Source organism: Xyrauchen texanus, chromosome 40 (assembly GCF_025860055.1).
Source record: "Xyrauchen texanus isolate HMW12.3.18 chromosome 40, RBS_HiC_50CHRs, whole genome shotgun sequence".
Taxonomy (NCBI): domain Eukaryota; kingdom Metazoa; phylum Chordata; class Actinopteri; order Cypriniformes; family Catostomidae; genus Xyrauchen; species Xyrauchen texanus.
Window position 1 is genome coordinate 23,973,520 of NC_068315.1, and position 12,213 is coordinate 23,985,732.

Below are 12,213 nucleotides of genomic sequence, written 5' to 3' on the forward strand. Positions count from 1 at the left end.
GGCCGAATGGAGTGCAACAGAGATGGTGCACGTTTTAAACCGCTTTGGTTCCAGTTATATTTTCCCATTTATTTTCTCCATGGGTGTTTAAAAAAAATATTCAGGTAAAGAGTTTGTCCATGGATCAAACCAACCAGCTCCAAGATAAATCATATCATTACACACTTTCTTTTGTAGCAATTTGACAATCAGATAAAAAGACAATAGTGCATACAAAAATTATTATATGAAGGAATTAACTACTCATCCCATAAAGCATTGCAAAAGATGTAACTGAATCAAAAATGTTACAATATATCTACCGATATATTTTCACCGATTATATGTATAAAAACAACATATTCTAAGTTAATAGCAAAATATTTATATACACCAATATAAAAGTAGTTTAAAAACCGACTTGATCATGTTTTTCCACAATGGCAAGAGCGACTTCTCTGATTGGTGGATCTCTGTTCTTGATTATGGGTAGAGTAGTTCTTTACTGAGAATTCAGGTATTAAACATGATTTCTTAAATTAAGAAATCATAAGAGTCGCACTGACTTTGATTTACCAATTTGGAGCTCATTATATGGTCTTTAAAGTTGATATGCTAATGTTAAACATATGTTCCTCTATGTTGAAAACAAATGGGATTTTTACTTCTGGGACCCAGTTATGGCACTCTATTCTGACTGTTAACCATTCAAGTAACTCAGCAGAGTTATGCATACATGTTTGGTCTGCAGACACACATCAAGACCGGGAGCGTTTTGAAAAGACAAAACAGTTTTGACACATGCAACAGCGTCCCCTAATGCCAGTAACGTGAAAAAGTACAAGGTGAGAAATATGACATACTGTAGATAACTGAACACAGCAGTGCTCACCCAGGACATTGATATAATTGCATTCATCAATTAAATCCACAAGACTACCACATGACAACTGACTGAAAAGGATTCAAGTAAATTATTTTACAGGACAATGGTCAAGCTACTGTGGTCTGTGTTATAAATGTGTTATACACGTCACCTTAAATGTATTAAATGGAGTATTTTGAGAATAAATTAAAAAAGATGGCCTTTTATATAATACTTTTTACATTATCAGATGAAAAAAAGCATTGCGATGTCTCCTTGATAATCTTTTTTATTATACATACATACATACATACATAGATCTTCTCGCTGAATATTTTTTTATTATTTCAAACAGGTTTTATATTTTGCCCTTTAATAATTAAATTAAAAACACTCCCATGTTAAAAACAAAACAGGTTTGAACTCCTCATGTACATAAAAGTAATATAATTCTAAAAAACGTCATCTAAACAAAGTCCTATCCTATCGAATCCTATCGAAATCAAATCCGTATATCAAAGAAAAAAGACTCATAATGGTGAAAACACTATGTATGCCAGGAGAATAGCTTTGGCAATTGCATTGGTGATCATGGCTATTTATTCAGCTCATGTCAGGTGCTTTCATGCTCCAGAATATTCCAGGCTCTTCACAGCAGCGAAGAGCTTCTAGCTCCACTTTTGTTGGTTATGAATCTTAATGTGTTAAAACTTCATAAAGAACTCACTTTCAAATGACCAACTTCTGTTTATCTATTTCAAAATGACATGGCAGAAAGTACAACAAAAACAAAAATAATCTCTTTGCAGATGTACTAAAGACAAAGGCAAGCGCATATAACAAAGTGACATTGTGCCACTGGACAATAGCCTCAGCTAACGTTCTGCTGAGCTAGAAAAATACAGCACCAAGTGCAACCATTGCTCTAAGCACTAAAGCAATATCTCAGCCTGTCTGCTGTTAATAATTTAGCCTTCAGGTAGAGATGTTCCAATCCTGTTGCAGAGAGTACGCTATATTAGATCCTGTGCACTAGTTTAACATTAACCCTAAATGCAACATCATCTTTCAAAAGCATGACAGGTGGTTTGCTTTATAATGCATCTCATACTGGTTAAATAAATCTTCATTGCACAGGTTGGTGTACATGTTTGGACAAAAGAAACTACCAACGAGTGTCTGTTTTGAAGGAATAGTCCACCCAATTTTGAAGGAATAGTCCACCCAAAAATGAAAATTCTCTCATCATGTTCTCACCCTCACGCCATCCCAGGTCTGTCTCACTTTCTTCTGCTAAACACAAAGACTTTTAGAAAAATTCCTCAGCTCTATTGGTCTATAAATTGCAAGTGGATAGTGGCTAGACCTTTGAAGCTCCAAAAAGCACACATCTGGGATGGCACGAGGGTGAGTAATTGATGAGAGGATTTTCGTTTTTGGGTGAACTATCCCTTTAAAGTTCTAAGGTAAGGCTGCAGCCCTGTTGAATTAATTACATTGTATCAGAATTCCTAATGTCTCTGTCATATAACTTTCCTAAGATTAGTTCATAAACTTAATGGTAACAGACTGCAAAAAAAAAAAAAAATAAAAATTTCATCATAGTCAGATACAAATAAGGCTTGTTGTATCTGCCAATCTCATATTAACTTAAGACATAATTATGAGGAAATCCAGCAAATACCATTTTCGCGGTGACTAAACCCTAATGTTCCCAGTAAAGCAGCAAATGAGCTGTAAGTATTTGATGATCAGCATCAGTGAACTTTAAACATCCTTTGATCATCTGTGTGTTCTTGTAGGACTTTGAAATATTTAATCTACAGTATAAGACTACGCTTTGATTGCTTGTTCTTGCAGATGATAAACCTTTCTTGTTTTAAAGTCATGCCAAGCCTTTGTCATTCAACCAATAAGTGGTTTAAAATGGTGCACAAAAGATAAATATGACTTTGTTTACAGTACTGAACTCTGCACATTTATTCTTTGATCGTTTGAGGGCTCTCTCACTCGGTTTAATTCATTTTATTTTTTTTAGATGCCTGATTGTACTTCAGCACATTACCAAAGCCATAAACCAGTTCACCTACCCCCATGGCGTCAAACATGTATTAAAAGATCCCAAACAAATAAGTTATAAGGCTCTGGTTAAAAAAAGCAACATCCAAGTATGAGGTGTTCTAATTACTACATGTGTTCAGAGTGCCCTCTTGTGTCAAGAGTGCTACACGCCCAAGAATCTGTCACTGCAGTCTCTAGTCTTCCTTTTAGGAAGGTGGTCACAGTGGTTTGGTCAGTCTGATCTAGTCAACTAGTGACACTCAAAACATGGTAAGGTATGATATACATTATTAAACATGTTCTTGTTCTGAGTATTGTGTTCTCCCTGAATTAAAAATAATATAAATATGCATTCATGCTGACATTATCCCATCAGAATGAGAATAACCAGTGAAAAACCTTAGCGAGTTTGAAAGAAGCTTATGCTAATGTTTGTGCGGTTAGACAGGAGTGGAAATATTCTACCTTCTGTAGACAGTTCCTCTTTTTTAAAATGAGGTGGAAGGCAGTTCATGCTTGATGTAAACTAGAAATTTAAAGAAAAGTCTCAGCCCTCAATAGAAAGCATGGTAAACAATAAAAAGATGACATTAGAGTAATACTAATATTCTTGCATTAAAGATTGAATCATTTACTTTGGATGCTAAAATAAAAATCAAAGATTTTGCCTCCCTCTGATTATACCCCCTATTCAATATTTTCAATGATGCCTGAGTATTCAATAATCATGCAAAAGATAACAGGCATTGTTATGGACCTATACAGAGTAATACTGAAAATGAGGGCTTCGTTAAAGGAATAATTTAACTAAAAAAGTTAATTCTCTCATGACTTACTCACCCTGATGCTATCCCAGATGTTTGTGACTTACTTTCTTCTACTGAACACAAATTAAGATTTTTAGAACAATATCTCAGCTCTGTTCGTCCATTTAATGCAAGTGAATGGTGAGTAAAACCTTGAAGCTCCAAAAAGCACATAAAGGCAGCATAAAAGAAATCCATATGACTCCAGTGGTTTAATCCATGTCTTCCGAAGTTATCTAGATCAACATATACTTTCTTTTTCTCTATTAAATCTTGACATTAGCATTTGCGCTCCTCTGTGCGTGCATTAAGCACTTGGAAGTGTAATCGAGATTGAAATCGTGATAGTGCCAAGAGACAACAATGGCAAGATGTAAAGTGAAAAGTGAGTTCATTTGTGCCTGTACTCACACAAAACCAATAAGATCGCTTTAGAAGACATATTTAACCACTGGAGTCGTATGGATTACTTTTATGCTTTTTGGAGCTTCAAAGTTCTAATCAACATTCACTTGTATTGTATGGATATGCAGAGCTGAAATATTCTTCTAAAAATCTATGTTTGTGTTCTGCAAAAGAAAGAACTTAAGTCATGCATATCTGTGATGGCAAGAGGGTGGGTAAATGATGAGAGAATTTTCATTTTTGGGTGAACTATTATGACTAATGACTTTTATAAAAAAATGTAAACGAATACTTAAATGCTGTTCAACTTATTACAGTTGGTAACATTTACCCATCTGTGCACCAATCAGCTTGTTGTCCCTAAAGGCTGGTTGAGTGTATGACAGCACTGGGTGCCAGTTGCATGATGCGTTGTTTTGAGGTTGTCTTACTGGCGCTTACTTGCCAGAATACCCCTCCAGTCATCTGCCCAGGACAGAAGCCGTCGACGGGAGGGGTCTGGAAGCAGGTGCTTGTTGTGACAGGCAGTGAAAAGGATGTGCTCCCAGGAGGGGTTTGGCTCCACACCTTCAAAGTGAGGAAAGATACATGTGACAGAAATTATCAGGGCCCTTTATAGTTTAGACCAGGGATGCAGTTTATACTCACCCAGGATATCAGGTTTGTCATCTATGAGGAGGTCTCCTGTCACAATGGTCTTGTCTCTGGTCAGGATGATCTGTTCCAGAAACTCAGGCCCCAGGTGTTTCTCTATCCATGCATACTGGGGACAAACACACTTTATGAGACGAAACCATGGAAACTGATAGAAAATGTACTGAAATGCTGACTGTCCTTAAAATTATGTAGCTGCATTACTGAGTTTGTCAAAAATAGGGTATTACTGTATGAACACAAAGACATGTGTTGCTAAACCTATGCAAAATGTGGCTATACATTGGCTGAACAGTTTAAAGGGATAGCTCACCCAAAAATGAATATTTTGTCATCACTTATTCACCCTCATGTCATTCCAAACCCATATGACTTTATTTCTGCCATGGAAGATATTTACAGCTAAATGTTCAAGCTGCTCTCTTCCATACATGAAAGTGAATGGTGACCACACGTGTCAACCAAGATTTTCAGTGAATAATGACTTTAATTTCAGTCTGTTCCTCACACAAGTTGTTATTATATGGTTTCAGAAGACATGGAATATAGTGCACAAGTCATATGAACAAATATGTGAAGACTTATTTTCAGCATATGTTTTGACATTCTTGGCGCTTGTCAACCCCTGATCCCCATCCAGTTTATCTTTGTGTGGAAAAGAGCAATTCAGACATTCTACTCAACTTCTTTTTTTGTGTGATACAGGTTTGAAAAGACATTAGGGTGAGTTAAAATTGGTTGCGAACTAGCCCTTAAACCTTAAAAAAGTTTAAGAGAATCTTACCTTTTCAAATGGGCAGTAGCTGTAATTCTTTATTGGACTGGTGCAAATGAAGACATCTGTACTAAGTAGTGAAAAGGAAAATCTGATCTTAAAGAACAGAATAATTTTCCAGCCACTAATGTACAGACTAAACATTTACTCACGAGTAAGGCAATTTAGCCATGCTTATCTGTCTGTTATGCAAGTTCTCCAGGAGGGTGGATGATTTATTGATATGATTTATAATAGGTCCCGTAAACCTACAACACGTGTTTATTTCTTTCAATAACATCGTATTGTGCGGCCAAACCTTTCGCTTAACTTACTTCTCCATTTTGGACATCTCCTTCATGGCCTCCACTCCTCCAGGAAGAGGGTCAAGCTCGATGAAGAAGTTTTTGGACTCCCAAATACTGATGGCCTTTTCCTGCAATCAATGCAACAATTACATTTACACTCCCTTCATGCAAGAAGTGAATGACTGTGTCTCAAATGCTAATTGGGGTTGCCACAATTCTTTGTTGTTTGTTATTGGGGTCATCTTATAAAAATGTCACAAAAAGACTAAATATTTTGGATCCTATAAAAAAAATAGATAGTTTTATATTCACAATAGAAATTTCCAGAATTTTCCAGGCCTGAAAATCACATTTCTAAAATTCCAAATTATAAGTAGCTATTTCAGGGTTTTCCCATTACTGTGTGAACCCTGCCTTGTAAGCACTTAGACAGAATTTTTAGTCATGTGCCTGTGATGTCCAAAAATGGCATCTAGGTAGGCAGCACACTAGGCTTTGAGACAAAGACATAATTCCAGGATTTTTTTTATGTCGACTTGAACTTACACACCTAGATGCAGCATCACTTAAACACAATAGCTTTCAGTTACCGACCCCATTGTCGAGATTCACTATTCACAGTCAGACTTGATTCATTTAATCCATAAGTGAAAGTGTTCAATAACAATGTGGTTGATGATATTAATCAAGTAGCATCAGAGATTATTTAGCAGAAATGGGCCACTTCTATTTAAATGAATGGGAGAAATTGGAATTCTCAAGCACCCAACGGTAAACGGATGTAGAAAGGAAGTCCCGCCTAACAGGTCAAAGAGCCAATCACCTTTTAGATACAGACATCACCTGTCAATCAACTCCAAGCTGGGAAAATTGTGTGTTTTAGCGTAATATGAGTTGAAGAAGCACAATTTAGGATTCCAGTATTATTATTTATTATTCATTTATTGATGATTTGAAATATGTTCTTTGATCGTTATCTTGACCAACCGTTCTTGAGATTTTAGTCTTTCCACATTCAGATGGCCGACAGTAGACTGACTTTTAAGACTTTGGTAGCATTCGGTCATGTGACCTCAACATGGCTTCCCCCATGAGGGGACCCTCTTCATGTAGAATAAATCAACTTTTATAAAGGTTAATGGACTCTTCATCACATGCAAATGCCAATTATTACAGGTTTCAAAATTACAGTATTTAAAAAAATAAATAAATGAGGAACCAGTTACATGGTGCACCTTTAAGGTCTATGTTGAGGCTGGTGATCAGATCAACTGATTGTCTTTCCTGAAGGCACCTAAAGTAGTACAACACTGAAAGAAGCACAGCAGAAGGAACATGGTTCAGCTTTATACACTTACACACAGATCACCTCTCAGATCCCCATACTGTGTGGACACCCAGAATCCTCTTCTGTCCTCTAATGATATAAACGGATCATTCGGATACCTTGCTTTGAATTTCTTCAACAATCCTCCCTCGAAATCTGCGATGACACCGTCCATGTCCACCAGGACTCTCAGTCTGTTGTTATTCGTGGACATGTTGGCTTTGAGGTAGTGAAAGTAGATAGATGAAGCGCTTCTCTCAACCCACCGTACAATCCTCGGTAGTAAAGTCATGGTCGTGCCTCAAATAAACCTCTTCAAAGTCCACAGATCCAAAGTCCTCTAAATCCAATGTATTTAATACGCAAAGTTTCATTTATTGATATGAATGTAGATTTAGTGATTTAGGGAGCGGTTTGGTTGCCCGTGGACCGTGTTGTAACCCATCTAATTATGTTGGCTCTCTGTTGTTTTGCACATTGCAAACGCGTTTCTATTTATTACAGTGTCTTTTGTTTGTTTGTGGGGGTCAGAGGGTCGCGATCTCATATGCTTTTCCAGTGGTCGCTGGTGTTTACTTGCAGAGCTGTTGTTGACCTGCCCCATAGACTCTCGGTTTCTTAATTTGTTTACAAGTTGCTGGGTGAGAAGGCGTCCGTTTAGTAGAGTATTTGCGTAGTGCTGTGCGGTAATGACATACTACTATGCGCCGTTGTCCTCTGACCACGGTGTTTAAAACGGCAAACTACTCTGCTATTTCTGGTGTAGCCTGTCACGAAACCAAAGTCTATTTCATGGCAAATCAGTCCACACGGCGGCTATCTTTGGAATGCTACCGGGCAGGTTGGGCAGCTATTTTCCATAACAATAAAAGTACAGCTCCTATCACTTAAATGAGGAAAAAACGAAATCTTCAAAGTAGTTGGCCACTGTTACAATCAGCAGTAAATATGACAACAAACTGTGCTTCTTTTTTTTTTTACTCCGATCACGTTATAAAAAGCTGGTTCAGCTAATGCGCATGGGCAATCTCGAGTTCAATGGCAGGCAATGTCTAACTAAAAGGTGATTGGCTCATTTATCTGTTAGGTGGGACTTCCCTTTCTACATCCGTTAGCCTTTGGGCGTTCCAATTTCTCCAAAATGTATTACCAGTGGCCAGTCTCTGCTAAAATATCTCTGACGGAATTTACCCGGCCCAAGAATGTTTGCAAAGATGAGATTGCGCACGCATGGAAGCTCCTACGTCCGAGCAGGGGATTCATTTTTAAGGTTATTCAACTCGGAAATAAAATATGGAAGAAGCCAAACAATATTTATAAATATATAAATAAATAAAATACACAATAAATGACGGTAAAAACTCCCATGTTGTACCAGTGAGAAAATACTCCTACATTATATCAATCAAATTATGTATTAATTTGCATAAAAACATGAAGGGTAGTCATTAGCTCAAGTAAATGTATATTACTTGATTATATGATCTGTCATATATAACAAATTCATATTATTGAAACAAAGCACTAACAAAAAAGAATAATTAAAATTCCAAAATCATTGCTATTTATCGTCTTGCCAACTTAGCGACTTTGTCGCTATTTTTAGCGACTTTTCAGACCCCTTTAGCGACATTTTTTCAAAAAAGCGACTAGCGACAAATCTAGCGACTTTTTGGACAAACCTTAGCAACTTTCCAAATATCGCCAGTACTGCAAGCGTGAGGTCTTCGGCTGAGAGGAGCAGCACATTCCGTTGACTGCACGCCAGCGCACATAGACATGAATGAGCTGCGCATGTTCACGCTGTGTTAGCAGGAACCAATCAGTGATCACATAGCAGCTGCCTTCTCATTTGTTTTAATTCAAAACATTTAATTTGACCGTTTTTTCTTGGCATGCGCTTATATTCACTACTAATCAGAGTATATATATATAGATCAGTGATCAGAGTTTTAGTTCATTCCGGTTCGGTTTCTGAACTCTCCGACTTCAGATCGTATATTTACAGATTCTATACATTTTACTTATCCAAACACAACAATAAACCTTCTTCAAACTCATAAACATGTAACGTTAGCTAAGTTCCGTTCCGTTCCGTTGTCTAACAGAAAATATGTAATTGAGAACCGTTTTACTGGACATTCGGCTATATACTTATATAAAAACAGTATGAGAACGGTTTAGGGGAGATAACCGTTATTATAAACTGAAGTAGGCTACAGTACCGACAAATTAGGCAGAATGCAAATACGACGCGATGACGTCATCTGGCGACATTTAGCTACTTTTCGAGCAGGCTTTGGCTACTTTCCATTGAAAATAGTTGGCAACACGTAAAGCTACGTACACACTGCCAGCGACTTTATCGCTGCAGGTCGCCAGTGGCTGGCGGTGAAGTCGCTAGTGGGTGTTCTCACTACTGGTTGCCTAGTAACGTTTATAAATGACATTCACGGATGTCATTCCATTGCTGTTGACAGCGAATCTCTTTTCTTGCCACTAAAAACAAACATTTTGTAGGGAAAAGACTAAATATAAATGGAATCAGTACATAAAATGCTTTATATCAAAGATGAATGAGAAACAAGGCGTGCTGTTTGCCAGAGCGGCTGTTTATCTGCGGCGAAAATGCAAATGTCGGTCTGTATGGGTCCATAAAATCCCCGCGATCTCAGATACACCTTTCCACGCAGTATTTTTCTTTAAAATGTCCTTGTACGTGGGAAGAGACATATCATAGAGCACTGGAACATTTCTAACAGCAAGAATTAGCCTTTCATCCATCTTTCCGTTACTGCAGGAGCTGAGAGAAAGAGAGAAGGATCACGTGAGCTCTCCCGTCGTCTCTCCTATTGGCTGTCGCTTCCGTTAGTCGCTCCAAAGTTGAACTTTTCTCAACTTTGTCGCGTCGCTGGACACGCCCACATCTAGCGCCAACGGTCGCGACAGCTCGTATCGCCGGAAGTCGCTGTGCTCGCATTGAAAATGAATGGTATTGAGTCGCTGTCGCGCGCGATGTCGCTGGCAGTGTGTACGTACCTTAACGGTCACAAGAGTATACTGTGCGCGCGACCCTGTGCAAGATGGAACAGCATGCAGAAAAACAAGGTTACCGCAGCCTTTAGGGCCCGTTCGTTGCGAACACATATTTGCATCTGTCCACTCTATTTTTGTAAACGTTCACGTGTAATGTGCTAACATTATCCTATGGCTGCCCCCATGAGGGACTTTCTCCATTTAGAATAAAACAGCTGAAATAAGGTTAGCTAGGCTACTGATATGACTAAAGTCTTATTACTCACGTATGTGGTCATGATTTTATACATATGTTTCACAATTACTATGCATTTCTTTTGGAGTAAAAACTACTGAGTGCACTTTTAATGATTTTAACTTTGACATAGTTTTCATGTAATTTATAAACGTAAGTATTAATTTTTTTTATTAGTTCTGAATGTCTGGAAATACATTGAGATTGAAGCTGCCCATCTCCAGGTCGAAGCATCTTTGTGGAAAATATTTCAACCGTAAGAAATAAGAGGCTTGTTCGAGATGCCAAGTGCCTCGCCTAGAAAGTAGAAAGAGAAGAGGGTTGCAGAGTCAGGAGAGTAGTGGATCAAGTCGGACATTTCTCACTTCTCGTAGTGGATCAGCCGCTACGAGATCAAAGCAGATATCGCGGGATTCACGTTGATAAACGGTTGCTTCTTCTTCTGTTTAATTTGTGGATCTGCTAAAGGCCAGATGCTGTCGAAACCAAACATGTAGCCTTGAGTATAAACTTAGTATGAGAGCATGTAATAAAATCCAACATTATCTCAAAAGAATATCAACCGTAGAGTTTGCTTTCCAGAAGAAAGGGCTTGCTGGAAATACATTTCCCTAAGATCTCGTGAAATCTGATTGTCAGTCCGAAATCTTTCAGTCAAACGTCACGATATCTGTATGTCCAATTAGCAGATGATACTACTTTATTTAAAAAAAAAAAAATGCCAGTCAAGTGCCAATTGCTATCAAAACAACTGAATTATTTTCCGCAGCTTCTGGACTATGCTTAAATCTGAATAAGTGTGAACTTTTTTCCATAAAAGAAAGCGATACCTCCCAGGTCTGTAGCATACCTATCAAAGATAAGGTATCTTGGGATTACTATAATGAAAAATGAGGAGGAAAGATGTTCTGAAAATTTTAATTTAATTAGTGATAAGACAAAGAAGAAGCTAAATCAATGGCTGCAGAGGGGTTTATCTTTGAAAGGACGAGTGCTGTTGACAAAGGCAGAAGGTTTATCCCGTCTTACTTATGCAGCTATCCCTTTGTTTGTCAACAAAAAGCTCTGTAAATCCATTGATAACTTGCTATTCAATTTTATTTGGAAAAACAAGACGCATTATGTGAAAAAATCTGTTATTATGAACATATCTGAACGTGGTGGTCTAAACTTTCTGGATTTTACAACCCTCAGTAATACTTTTAAAATAAACTGGATTAAACATTTTCTTTTACAGCAAATTATATAGATAGATTATAAAATAGAAAAGATTCCGTTAATTTTATCTGAATTCCATAAACAAATGCTCTTAGCATGGTCTTTAATCTACAAACATAATTTCTCCCCACATAGGTGCTACATCTGGAATAATCGGCTTATTAAATTAAAAAATAAATCCTTATTTTATAACACAAGGTTTAATAATAACATATTCCATGTATCTCATCTGTTGAACGATAACGGTTCATTATTGAATTATTCTGAATTCCTTCACACTTTTGGCATTCCAATCACCCCAAGAGAATTTGCAATTGTCATGGATGCCATCCCATCTGGTATTTTAACTCTCTTAAAAGGGACTAGAAAACCGGATTGCCTACCTATTTTGGATCCTAGATTGACCTCGGTTGGTGATATTTGTTTCGGAACTACTTCAAGGAATAACAATCGTAATATTCGTTCTTTATTCCAGAGAGATGTCATCTGCTCCCCCAATGTTGTTCCCTATTGGTCTAATTTTTTTGACAACTTGAATTGGGGATATATATGGAATTTACCGTAC

The 12,213-nt window shown here is 37.5% G+C and overlaps 1 protein-coding gene across 1 annotated transcript; it reads right to left on the bottom strand.

Annotated features, from left to right (window-relative positions):
• Positions 1–450: 450 nt before the first annotated feature.
• LOC127633443 (5'(3')-deoxyribonucleotidase, mitochondrial-like) lies at positions 451–8,044 on the bottom strand. Its single transcript, XM_052112534.1, has 5 exons — positions 7,191–8,044; positions 5,860–5,960; positions 5,555–5,615; positions 4,765–4,879; positions 451–4,683 (listed from the first exon to the last, which is right to left on the bottom strand). The coding sequence occupies exons 1-5, from the start codon at positions 7,449–7,451 to the stop codon at positions 4,544–4,546; spliced, it is 678 nt and encodes a 225-aa protein (XP_051968494.1). The 5' UTR covers positions 7,452–8,044; the 3' UTR covers positions 451–4,543.
• Between the last annotated feature and the right edge of the window lie 4,169 nt (positions 8,045–12,213).